The sequence below is a fragment of the Plectropomus leopardus genome, chromosome 18, assembly GCF_008729295.1.
Source record: "Plectropomus leopardus isolate mb chromosome 18, YSFRI_Pleo_2.0, whole genome shotgun sequence".
Taxonomy (NCBI): Eukaryota; Metazoa; Chordata; class Actinopteri; order Perciformes; family Serranidae; genus Plectropomus; species Plectropomus leopardus.
In genome coordinates this window covers 23,582,640-23,596,358 of record NC_056480.1, presented here as the reverse complement: position 1 = coordinate 23,596,358, position 13,719 = coordinate 23,582,640, and the positions used below count along the sequence as shown (strand labels likewise).

Here is a 13,719-nt window from a genome sequence, read left to right as displayed (position 1 = left end):
AACATGGTGTTTCTTTTACCTGTTGGTCCTTCCATGCTGTCTGCGTAGATCCTGACGGCCAGCATCAGTAGCAATGCTGCTGAATACATGTTGGCAGGAGAAGTAAAGTCCAGCTCGTTTTGTCACAAGAAGAAATCCTAAAGCAAACTCCAGCAGCGGTGGCAGCAACAGCGGCAGGACTGGAGAGAAGTTGTGCGCTCTGCTCCATTCATCGCCGGATCCCTCCGCAGAAGCGCTGCCTGGCTGCCTGCTCCCTCCTCAGCCCGCACAGGGAGCATCTGATCTCGAGCTAAAGCGTTCAAAAAAGAGCCCCCCTCTTCTTCTTTTTTTTTCCTCTAACGGCTCCGCTACTTTTTTTGTACTGTCAGGCGAGCAAGCGGGGACGCGGGAATGCGAGTCTGCGGCGCCTCCACGTGGCGAGCAGGGGGATGTCACATGGCTCTGCGGGTGTTATCTGCAGTTTCTGTGGAGCAGCCAGACATGCAGTTGGTCACCATACTGTCACATTAGAGAGGACATTTTTCCTCCATGTTCCCTTTAAGTGCATTTCTGGCGTCCACACAGACTCATTTCTGCTGGCTCTATTTTTTAACGCTAAAAACTACCAGATTTAATTGTGAGTCACTTATGCTGAGGTACTGAGAGCAACACCCTGCCCACGCCTACCAAATCAGGAATGACATTTTTTTCATTAAGGGACTGTTCCTTATTTATGAGGGGCAAGGCGTTGGTGCAAAAATGGGGGAGGTACATCAAATATTTTTTAACCTCCGGGAGGGACTTTTTTTGGCTTAGGGAAGGGACATACAAATTCAAATGGTTGGATTTTGTACTTATTTTAACCCCAGATCAACATCAGTTTTCTTCTGCTGCATTCTGAAACCTTTCACAAGCATTAAAACCTCTGACATATGAGTAAATTGGTTTGATTTTTTTTCCCGAATATTTCCTTTTTTAATGCTAAAACAGAACAGTCTCTGTATTAGCTTTGCAAATGCACTAATTAACTTCATACTGTATTTGGTTATTTACCAGTAATTTCATGTGTGAAATGTTGCTGAAGATTTGTGCCAACTGACCCTACTTTCAATAAAATACTTTCAGTGGATTTCTGTCAATCATCATTATACAATGAGCAACTTGGCAAGAAAGGTCCTGAAAATTGCCAAAAATTAGTTGGGGGAGATTATTAGATTTATTTTTATTTTTTTAATAGAGTATAATGTCCAGGAAACTATTTTTTAATAAATCATATAATTATATATTTAAAATTATGGTACAGAAAATATAGATATTTTCTCGTTTTCTTGTTAAGTTGCTCATTGCTTTCTTCCCTTGTTTCAGAAAGAAATCAAGCCAATTTGCTCATGTTTCCAGGGGTTAAATACCCTCTGAAACCAAAAACCTGCTGATGGATTTGACAGGCATGTTTCCTTAAAAAAAAAAAATACAAATTACACCACTTATCACAGCCAGATACTGTAAAAACATAATTATCATCAGAATTTCAAATTTTCACTCCCCTTTGAACACATCATGCTTGAGGAACGCTTCATCAGAAATTTTACTAAATACAAGCCTAAAACTTGGACATTTCATGAAAATCACTTTATGATATTCTATATGGTGATGGAAGGGTTATGTATTTTTGTCCCAGTCACTCAGGGACGCTCATGGAAAAAAGCTTTAGGGACAGTCAAGATAAAAAAATAAAAATAAAAGTCACAACCCAGCTACTCCCCTCCTTTGATAAATAAAACACAGTCCCTAATATGATGAAGAGAAGCTGTCTTCTCAGTAGTTTTCAGCATCTTCTTTCAACACAGTGGTTTATGATAGAAGGGCAGTACTAAGTTTTACCTGAACAGTTTGCTTTCAAGCCACAGGTAAAATGCCTGTGGCAGAATTCACTGTTGAGTCCACTTTCCCAGCTCCTGCAGAGCTGACCCTGACCTCTGACCCTGTCCATGGGATTTGTTTTAATTATGTTTAATTAGCAGGCATCACCTTGTTCACAGTTCTAAGTACACAGAACAATTTTGTTTGTTTGTTCGTGTCATTTTTCTTTTTTCTTTTTTTTTTTTTGTTGATCTATGACCCTTTTTTATCCACTTATCCATCTCAAATTTTGGGTTGGATATTTGTGTGAAATCCTTTTCGAAAATAGTTCATCCACCTGACAGGTCAGCTAGGCATATCATAGCTGATTAATAAGCATAATTAATGCACAGATATGCCACACAGAACACACAGTATAGGACACACAATATCCTCCACTCAAATCTCAAATCATAGCATAGTAGCCCCAGGTTTACTGTGCTGTTTGCTTGTTGTTAATTGGATAAATCACAAATGTATTTAGGAATATGCACCATGTTTCCAACAAAAGGCTCATGATCTGCCCCCAAACTGACCTTCACATCCTCTTTTCTTGCTCAGTCTTGGTGTTTAGGTGCAGCTTAAGGCACAAAGAAAATGAATCTAATGGAAATGCAATACAAAGCAATTTTAACTTCACTTATAGGTTGTCTCTTTGTCCAGTTCAGATTGGAATGAAACTGCTGGTGAGGGGTTTACACAAGCATCTCCAGGGTGAGATCGTTCACGGCAATCGCCACTCTGTATAAATGAATAGACACAAACACAGGGTTTGCCCGGCAGCAGTATCCTATTCACGGATGAGACATGGCAAAATAACATTGTTAGTTACGGTAATGGTTGTAACTCCAGCTCTATACATGTTGCTAAGAAAATTGAGGAATGTCAACAAAGTTACTGTGGGGAATATAATTAATGCATTGTGGTGGTGCTAACAATGGGTGAAATCCAAAACTCAATTATACATTAAAATCTAGTGTGCAAGTATCTGCAGTTAGACTCATGTTAACCCCTTTGCATGGACCATGAAGCCAACTTAAAGGGAGAGTTCATCCCAAAAACATTTTTTGTGGCTGTTTGAGCACCACAAACCTAGTGCCGTCTAGTTCCATTGTATATGATAAAGGCAGACATCTCTACGACCAAAATCTCCACACCAAAACAATCTACATCGATAAATAGCACTACGTATTGGGTGAACTGTCCTTTTAATTCAGAGATTTAACACCAACCTTGACTGAAACTATATAAAACAGGAATAAAACAGATTAAAAAAAAGTTACTATAATTGCTGAGTTGAATCTCATGATTGTAACAACAAACGATTGCCAATATTTAAATATATAAGATCTGAATTTTTGGTGTCAGCCACCTTTGGATCTGGCACTTGAACTTGTGGTCCTGGTATTTATTGGGTTTCCAGTAAACTAGTCCTGAGCCTTCAGCAGTTAGAATGGATGAGCGGTAATGTAATGACCCGGCCTTTGCAGGATACTTTTATCCCGTGGCCTTTGTTTCTCCTCAGGGTCATTCCAAAGTGACAGGGCCACACAGTTTGGTGGTCGGCAGATAAATAGCTCCACATACACCAGGCGATGGTCACCCAGGCTTTTATTTCCAAACTTATCAACACACTGCAGGGTGAAGTGCAGCCAACTCTTTCCTATACCTGTTAAATTTGTGCAGTGGCCCAAATCCACTTGGCTGTGGCTTCAGATGGCATCGAGCCATCCTGCTGCTCGCTACTGGACTACTGGCTGCTTCAAAGACAGGAAGAGCTGGATCAAGACTCTTTATCACCTCCTGCCTATGAAATATTGATTTTGTAGCCTCGGGGCTTTTAACTTGTGTCTGGGAGATATTTATTTCTTGGAGGATGGTAGTGGGGGGCATATTGTGAGCTTGCTACATTTGCCAGGCTGTAATAATTCAATGTGAATTTTTTAAACTATTGGGAGAGGTTGATATATTGGTGTCAGAGATATAGTGGTCCACATGTCCTTCACATCTAATAACTTCGTCTGTGCTTACGTTAACAGCTCACCCATAAAGTGCTTATATTACATGTTATATAACCATTTAATTTGCTCATATTAATTCTGCTGTATTTCATGTCAGTCGTGTCACCAATAATATACAGTGGCTGGTATTGTTGGAGAGCTCAGAGCTCCAGCTGGTGATCGTCATCAGGCAAACACCCACTGGAGAAACAGAAATCAATTGCATCTGCAGGAAACATTCAATTCATTCTTTCCTACACTTCAAAGACACTGTTTTAGGCTTTAAGTCAATTAGATTCTACTCTCAAATCAGGATTACAGTTGATTTGACATTTGAATTCTCCTCACTTTTTGTGTAAAGGAGCATAAACTGGATACTATGGATATTTTTGCATCAGATGGGGATGAAACCATTTTTGTGGAAACAGATTCTCTTGCTCAAGCCTCTGAGTTGCCATTTCCTATGGCATTGGTTGATTGACAACTGAGAGCAGCCGTTGCTAGGAGATGAACTGTCAGACGCAACTTCTTTGGTGTACTACTGACAGACTGTTAAAAAAAATGAACATAGCCCCTGTTTTGTCACCCTTGGTCTGTGGAGTGGAGTTTAGTATTTTGGTCATCACCATCTTGGATTTTTGGAGCCTAGAGGGACCATATCTGGACGGGAGAGTGGAGCTATGGAAGAACAAGGACACTTTCCGCAGCCAGCTTATCACACAAAGTGGTCACACCCTTAATTATGTGTAACTTTAAGCCTCAATAACATTTAAACAAGTAAGTTCTATAAAAATAATACCCCTGTGCAGCTGTCATGAATATTGAAGTTAGCTATAAAGACCAAATCTGGTCTTCTATCAGGCTGAAAATATGTTTATTTTTGCTTTCAAGTTGGGTATTTTAACCCAAGTGTGCATAACTGCAGCTGGGGAAGCTACATGAGTTACTCTCTAGCTACAAGAGAGGTAGTTGAGGTTAGGGTAAGGGTTTGCATTTGACAATTTCTAATACCTTTCTACTACACCCACTTTAGACAACAACTGGCCAGGTGAGTGGAGGTGACAAATTAATCCAGATGTGAACTTCTCTCTCAAGCTCTCTTTTGCCTTTCTTTATACAACTTTTTGCGAATACAGCTGAGTTCATCACTATGAGCATCATCCACTGAAGACTGCCGAAAAGCATGTGCCAAAATCCCCATATTTAAAAGATTATTAAAAAAAAAAAAACAACTTTCTCTCAATATTAGCCCAATACAAAGGCAGAAATGTGAATGTCCCCTACACTATGTCACAAATTGGTGCCCTGCAGACAGTACTGTGCTCTGGTTTGGGTGCTGTCTTCTCCCTTGAATGCACACAGCTGAGGTCATTCCAACAGAAGTCCTCTGCTGCAGTTGTTTTGGTGTCTGCGTTACATTTGAAGTGATTTAATACGAGCAGAAAGGTAAACGAAGGGTTGCAGAGGAAGCTTTTGAGCAAACGGATGCCGAGCTGCTGCAGTGGCACTTTTTGCCATGTAGTGCTTAAGTCAGGCCTTTAGCAGTTATTATCCACAATATGTTCGCAATACAAGCAGCTCAGTAGATATAAGTCACAGGTCAACTTAAGGTCTTGGCTGTTTCATAATTCATGGCGGCAGGAACGCAGCCTCCATTTTCCCTTATTACTGATGAATAGTCTTCCACGATTCGGATCTGCTGGTATTTTATTATAAACTCTGCCTGTTTTCAAGTGGCAAAACAATCACACTGGCTTGTATTTTCCTCTTCAACCCCAGGGGTTTTTTATTTAGAAGAGTCTGCAAAGATTTTCTCTTGACAAACTTGAGCTGGTACATAGATCTCAACATATGCTGTACCTTTCTCATGCATTCAAATGTTTTGGTTGCTCATTTTCCACAGCTATTATCATGCACGGCGAAAAATGATGGCCTCAATTATGCAAGCATTGGGCATTCAGCGCAGTTGTGCATGCACCTGTTTTCAGGGAGTAGCGTGGGAGGGATGAAGTGATGCAAATGCTTGGGGTTGTAGGAATGCAGGAAAGTAAAGTTTGGTGAGTTAACTGCAGTCACCACAGAACTGTTTGTACAGTCATAGCATTTTGTATTTTAGCTACATATAATATTGTTTTTCCTGGTAATAATGAGGAGACAAAACATTCAGAGGCTGATAGAGGTTTTGACCTTTTACCACCCACTGCTCTGACAGTGGGAGAGGAGCACTGTGTGCACCTCTGACTGCCAGTGCAAAGACACATGTAATGTATGTATTTATTGACTGATTCAGCTCTTTGTATTTTTGTGGTTCACTGTGGTTATTTAAAAAAAACTGTTGCAAAAAATAAATTCAGGTATAATGCACAACTATCAGGTACAACTGGAACTTTAAAAATATGGCTTCTCCAAAAGGGGGAGGTGGGCATTATATAGTGTACTAAATCCCTGTAGGACATTTGTAAAATGTCTTTTGTTTGTCTCGATAAGTAATAAAAAAAAACATGCAGCGCTGAAAAATTCGACACGTTCTGTTCCCAGCTCATCAAATACTGCCACTTTGTATGTGAAATTGTATATCTGAATATGACATGCTAGGTACCCTCCTGCATCAGTTTTAGTCGTTACAGGACAGTGTGTCAATTTACACTGGTTGCATGCATACAGTCTTTTTCAAAAATACACTTACAATGTTGATAAAACACTTTGTTGTTTTTTTTATTTCCTTAGGTTTTGGCGACAGAAACACGTGGTTAGGTTTAGAAAAAAACATCATGGTTTGCCTCAACATTTACACAGGTATCAAACAGCGGACTCCTGAGTGAAAGTCCCGGTTTTTAAGACCAATCCACCCATCCACTTAACCAGCCCGTTATATGACAGGCCGTGTTACAAACTGCCGCCGATCGGTGTGAATCATAGCGTCTCAAAAGGAGCTGTGGACCACATCATTCAGGGCAGGGCCTCTTTAAGTGGCTGGCTGACTGCGAGCAGTCACCACAGTCTATAGACCCTTTTACACTGTCTGCAAAAGGTGGGAACATTACACCGTTATACCACCTCGTCATTCTGTATATGAGGTACATCACAGAATAATGGGACAGATTTGCCTCACCTTCAAGCCACTACGGGAGGTAGTAACAGCACCGAAAGTGTTTGCGTTAACAGGACACTACAGCCTGGTTACATTTGGAACTCATAAAATACCTCCACTTTGTCAGTGCTTTTGGCATACGATTGCGATAGCAAAAGCCACCTTTTGCATCCATATGAAACGCTGCAGAATGGTGTCAGATGAGAGCACAACTGGACGGAGCTGGTAGTGGTGTTATTATATGCCGGTGGATGGGTGGAAGGCACCTTCTGCAACACCTGAGAATGCTGCCGGATGGAATGTATCGGATCCACAAGCCTATAGAGCAGGTGTGAGGGGTGTTGGGTAGATCCAACAAACTCCGGACTTTCATGCAGGAATCTAGTGTTCGCCAACTGTGTGAATGTAATTTTTTTTTTCTCCACGTTACCATGTGCCTCCTTCCCCTAATCCTAACCATCCATGACTCTGTTACCTAATCCTAACCATGCACTGTTGTTGCCTAAACATAACCATGTGCAGCGCAATCCCACCAAGTGCTTGTGTTGACATCACAATGGCAGCATTCTGGAACATCATATTATGTGTGCAAACCACCGCAGGAGATTTATAAAGCATTTAGTGGTTTACTTAAAGAAAAAGAGTGGCCGTAGATATTTGCAAAATGGACAACTAATGAGGTTCAGGGGCTCCTTACCCTCCAAGCAGAGGACAACATCAGTCACCTTTTAGAAAAGATGGTAAATTATGGTTATTGCCATGTTATGCCATTGTTATTGTATGTAAAGCGCATATTATTCAGACCTACCCCTCGTTCCTCCACAGCTTCACCCTTTCGTCCAAATATGGTCACCTCTGGCTTTAAAACTCCAAAATGCTGATTGCCAAAATGCCAAGCTCAAGGCTTCAAAACATGAGTCCACTAACCAGTGGGTGACATTATAGTGGTTATGCCCATTATTTATACAGTCTATATCATTACTACGAGCAACCCCACTAACATTAATCAAGGTCTACTGATTAATTGTAAAAACTGATTAGAGCAGCTTTAAAATCACATAACTATGCAATTTAATCACCATGAGAATTTTGAAGGACACGCTCAATAACCAATAAGGGGTAAGACTTCCAAGGACTATAGCAGACCCACTTAAGTAAAACAGTTTACACAGGGATTAAATTGATTTATAATATTACTTGCAGTAACAAACAATGCATTACAAACAAAGACTCATCAATTTTTCACATTGTGCTTACCAATGACAAACACAGACAGACAAGACAGCAAGAGTCTTGAATAAGACTGCCAAACTGCAGTGTTGGTCACCTCAAGTTCGCTCTTAAAAATGAACTGGAGCTACAAACTGCTCTCACTTTTCACGGTCACAGCTTCAACTACATCTTTATTTTCCACTTTTTTCTCCTCTGCAGCACACAAAACAAGTGGTTGGTCAACAGACTAGCAGTTTCGAGGTTGGTCAGGGGTGTGTGGGGTCGATTCTTTGTCGTACTGTGTCGCCTTAATCTGCCAGTATCAGCCTTCAGTGTGCGAAACAGACAGGATCAATTAAAAAAAAAATTAAGTGTTGGCTGTTCCATATGATGTTCAAATCATCTCTTCTAATGTTCTGAGCTTTAGAATGACATATTTCCAATCTGTCTTTTCACTCATGTGAAGTTGCCCTTGAAACATTGTCCATCCTGAGAATAAGGTAAGCAGCGTCTAACATATGTCTGAATGTCAGTTTTGCTATCAGGCCATTATTCAGTCTGATGTTGCCTTTTTTTTTTAGCTGTTATCTGTGTGGGTGAAGCAATTTTACAGAGAGACACAGTAAAAGTTTTTAATACAAAGACAACATGCTTTTTATATTGGCTATATTGCATAAAAGTTTTGCTATCAGGAAAACTTCAATGCAAGAGTATCTTCATCGAGGGCATAGTTTTCCTTAATTGAGATACCCGAAACTGCACCATACACTTAACCGAGATACAAATGAGGCTGCATTAATTAGCTTAAGATATAATTTAGAAAATAACCAAGATAAATCTATTTTCACAGCAGACTATTGCAAGTGCCTTTAGTTTTGCATGTTTTTCCTGCTAGGAAAAGTCTAATGCTGTTAAAAAGGCCAAACAAAGATTATTCCTTCCTGCTGAGCGTAGCTAGCAACAGTCAACAGGGTAACAGGCTCATTTGCTAATGCTTGCTGGCTAACAAGGGAAAGATCCCAATGCAAACAGGCGAGGCAGGAGGATGAGTTTTTTTTTTTCCCTAACATCGAGGGTATAGATTAGCTTAAAAGCAGCAGGAAGGCAAACAACAGAGGGCAGACTTGACCAGACAGGGAGCAGGCAAAAAGGCAGGGGTCCAAATTAGACAGAAGGTCAGGTAACAGCCAACAGAGGTTTGGCATCAATGACAGACAACCAAATTGCAACTTTGATCTGGGCCAGTATATGAACAGAGAGGCTGATGAGGGAATAAGATGAAAGTAATGAGGTGGACAATTTGAGCCAGGTGACTGCAGAGTCCATGAGGGAAGTGATAACGGGTCTGGAGATGGATGTGGCATTCAGGTGATGGGGAAGGGAATTAAAGTCGATGTGCACCTGGTAGATGTAAGGAAAATGGGTAGTATGTAGGCAGTAAAATTGTAGGCATGTGGTAATAATGTCGGCATTTTATGTGTCTGCAAATCATAGACGTATTACATTTGCATGTTATGTAGTTTCAACAATGCTGTTGTTAACATGAGGTTAGGCAACACATTCTCACTCTCAACTCATCTACATATCGCTGCACATTTAGTGGACTTTTGAGGTCTACATATGACCAGCTAGGTATCCTGGGTGCGTTAGTTTTTGACGTTTTGGGACACCGTGTCAATTTAAGTCTGTTATATGCATTGTGTCTTTTCAAAATACACCTACATTTTACAGGAAATGTACAGTTTCTGCTTGTTAGATGCATACAGTGTTATAAAATAATAATAAAAATAAAAGTACAACAATAAAAGTTAAAGTTAATAAAAGTAAAAGTTAAAAGTTCATGTTTTGGCTCAAACCCAGTAGCAATGTCTTGGTAAAAAAACAAACAAAAAAAAAAAAAACTACAACTGCTTTTCAAGTTGCTTTACATTGCTATTATTCTGGTACAAAATGCCCTCATTTTGTACCAAAAAAGCAGCAGTTAATATTGATGAATTGCTTAATCACAATCAGTTGTGTTATTTGTTTGTCTCAAAGAGGGGCCTGCAGCTTGGCATCTGACCTCAGTGTCACACCATCCACCATCCCCTCCACCTCCAGATTACAAAGTCACTTCACACTCTGGGTCACTGCACAATATATCAGCAGTGAAAAATTGCTTAAAAAGGGTTAAAACTGTAATTCTTTTAATTCAGAACACAGCATTGTGATGTAATAGCTGCCTACAGCCGGTTCTCAACTGCCCACACAGCATGACCCAGAAAGTTGTACAGTCACTGAAGCACAGGGTCAGAGGTGCAAAGAGTCGGATGAAGATAATGTTTTGTATATTAATTTATGGATATCAAGCTCATCCAGCTTACATTATTCCACATGGTCACTCATGTCCAAATATCTAGGTAAGTGGGCTTATATACAGGACACAAAAGTCTATGTGTAGGAGTAAGTAGTGTCAAACAATATTACATTAAATAGGAAATGACCTAGCTTTTCATGGTTGATGAACTTTGATAATAATAGCAAACTTGTTTCCTGGTAATAAAGGGCAAGAAAGACCATTTGTGCATCAATGTGGTTGTTTTCAATAGTTGCAATTAATAAAAGTTTGGAGAAAAACATATCATACTGAAGTAAATGTAATGTAATAATCTTAGAAAATTGTGTATTACCTAGTTGGCCTTGATTTATTACTTAAAGGCAAAATAGTACAATATGTGCAGCTTTCCTCACAGTCCACTTCAGCTATCAAACTGAATGAAACATACTGAACATTTCCACTGACAGTGCACAAAATCTTATGTGACATCCAGAAATTTGATTCAATCCATTAATGTTTTCTCAAGCAAAACACAAAAAGCTCCAAACACAACAGACCCCTCTATACACAGCCTCTTGTATAGATCACAACCAAGCCAAATGTAAATTAAAAAAATAAGTGCTGAAGTTTCCAGAGTGCGCATAGTGTGACAATCAAAAGCTTACAGGCATTTGAAGCTCAGTTAGCACTAAAAAAACCCCACTCAGTAGTCTTTTGTATTGAACCAGCACTGTAATTATGGAGCATTTTGTGGACAATGTTTCCAATCCCACACATTAATTTTCCAATAAAGCTGAGTTAGGTTTGCGGGGGAATTTAATCAGTGTCAAAACGAAAAATAAAACTGGTGTGTTAGGGAAAGAAACATGAAGGCGGTAATCAAGAATACTGTAAGTCTACTTACGTTTATAGGTTCTGAGGTGGGGAGGCAACACAGAAACATTACATACAGCAGGCTTTATAATTACAATGAAACACTAAATAAAACCAGAGAAACACTTTTTTTTCTAGTTGCTGCAGTTAGGAAATGACTTACTTTTTAGATATACATCGAGTGCACCAACCTACACATTGGCAAACCCTAACTACATGGTAACTAGTGGGCCTTTTTTTGCTATCTAAATTGATAAAGAAATGATCATTACAGTGAAGCACAGTCTGCCAACAATTATTTATGCCAATCGTGTATATGTTGATATCATCCAGACCTACACTTATTTGGGAATTATTTAATGGCAGATTGAGATTTTGTGAAAACCCAATTCCTTGTCAAAACCCGGTGCCTACAATACCCACAGTCCAACTTGATCCCCAACAAGTAAGCCTCAAACAGAGATGAGAAGCGGGCTACAGAGCTCTGCAAATTTCACTTCTTTCAAACTTCAAACTTCAAATAAAGATGCTTGGTCAGCAGCCCTACACTGCAAACAATGACGTTGTAAGTACCCCTCTAGCATCACTTTTGGACTCCTGAGGACAACATGTCAATTTCTGATCAAGACATTGACATGGACATGGATCATTTCAAAATAAACTTCCAATGTAGGTTTGCATTGTTTTTAGGTTTACTTCCATAGGTCTAGGCAACACAAGTGCAAGGTTAGGTTTGGAAAAAAGGTCACACTTTTGGTCAAACTAAGTACATTTCTGTGAAAGTACATGATGTCACATGCTATGCTATGTTTTATCCCTACTGCACACACACCTATATGGACTTTCTCCCTCTTTATATTAGGGCAGTTTCTTAGAGTATCTCTTAGGCGCTTTGATGCGTTGGTATCTGATGCTCAGGGCTACTGGCCAAGTATTGGTATTTAACATATTGGTAGGACAGGTCCCACATAGAACCAAATGAAACGGACATGGGGGTGTGATATCAAGACGTGGCACTGGCCAGGAGCCAGCATCACATCCCAAAAATACACCAGGGCAGAGAGTGCAGAGCAATCCCTATTACATTTGGTGTGTGTTAGACTGAAGTCCAGATTGACATCACTTGAGGACATTAATCAGACTTCGGAAATCTCCCACTGGAGGCAAAAAAAAAGCCCTTACACAACAGACTATAATGTGGACCATCTGCGGTGGTCCCCTTTAAAAGGTGACAATATGCCCGTACTGTGTTCATAGCTTGTTTCTGCTGCCCCCAAGTGGCCAAGAAAATGATTAAAAATAGTAATTGCAGGTTTAAGGTTTTATTTTATGAAGTGTCTTCACAGACTCTAAAGCTATACACTAGTCTAGCGTAGCCAGACCTATCTTCAGAGCACTGTGTCAGCACTAGAAAAAGTCTGGAAAAACACAAACTCAATTTGAAAATGAAAATGGTAACACACAGATAGCAGAAGGGGCCGATAATGTTGGTTTATAGCGCAGTTTAAATCCTGTGAGTCAAACTAGCACTACACTAATGTCCTCTTGAAATATTTATCAGTCTGTGTTTGTACCACTACTTGTTGAGGCAGTATTTCATATGATGTCTGACTCTTGAAACTTTTGTTGTTTGCCGCCATGCAAAGGCAAAAGTTATCAAAGCAGTTACCCCTCATGGGATTAATAAAATTATCTAATGTAATCTCATAATATAATCTTCTGTGTGTTTTGTTTACCAGCTTTAATGTAACACACCTGCACACATGGCTGACAGCGACTAGAAACGTGCCACAATATCCTGTACACTGGCTGGTACATTCTGGTTTCTCAAGTTCTAGATAAGAATTTATCCGAGATAAAATACGACCATAAACTCAAAAACCCAACCATAAGAGAGAAACTATAGCGTGCACGTAAACACACTAAATGACAGCATAAATTCAAAAATGTTTACCACCTTGTTTAATACCAACATATTCTAATGCAAATAGAGTCATGAATCAGTCAGTGGTTCAGGGTCCTCTTTGCTCAGCCAGTCATAAAATGTAGTACAGAAGCACCACCTGTGCTTCTGTGTCTTGTTTTTTTCCGATAGTATACAGTGTTGTACAAATCAAATACACCCTGTTGTTTTGGCTGCATCTTTCCAACTGTGTGCTCTCTGCTTGCATGCATATCCACATCAAACACAAGCCAGCTCCTATGATGAATGTCCATGCACAGTGCCCTCAAAGAACACTTCACTTGAAAATATTGGCCACGTCAAGGGACATTTTCAGTCCGTGTGTGTAATGGATACACATACACAGGCTACTGCTGCCTTATATATCAGGCAGAACAGCATGAGG

The 13,719-nt window shown here is 39.8% G+C and overlaps 1 protein-coding gene across 1 annotated transcript in view; it reads right to left on the bottom strand.

Annotated features, from left to right (window-relative positions):
• ptprua (protein tyrosine phosphatase receptor type Ua) overlaps positions 1-244 on the bottom strand; it is a 251,377-nt gene extending 251,133 nt beyond the window's left edge. The window contains exon 1 of the mRNA XM_042506534.1: positions 20-244. Coding sequence (XP_042362468.1) covers positions 20-89 — 70 coding nt within the window. The 5' untranslated portion in view covers positions 90-244. The remainder of the gene's footprint in view (positions 1-19) is intronic.
• Between the last annotated feature and the right edge of the window lie 13,475 nt (positions 245-13,719).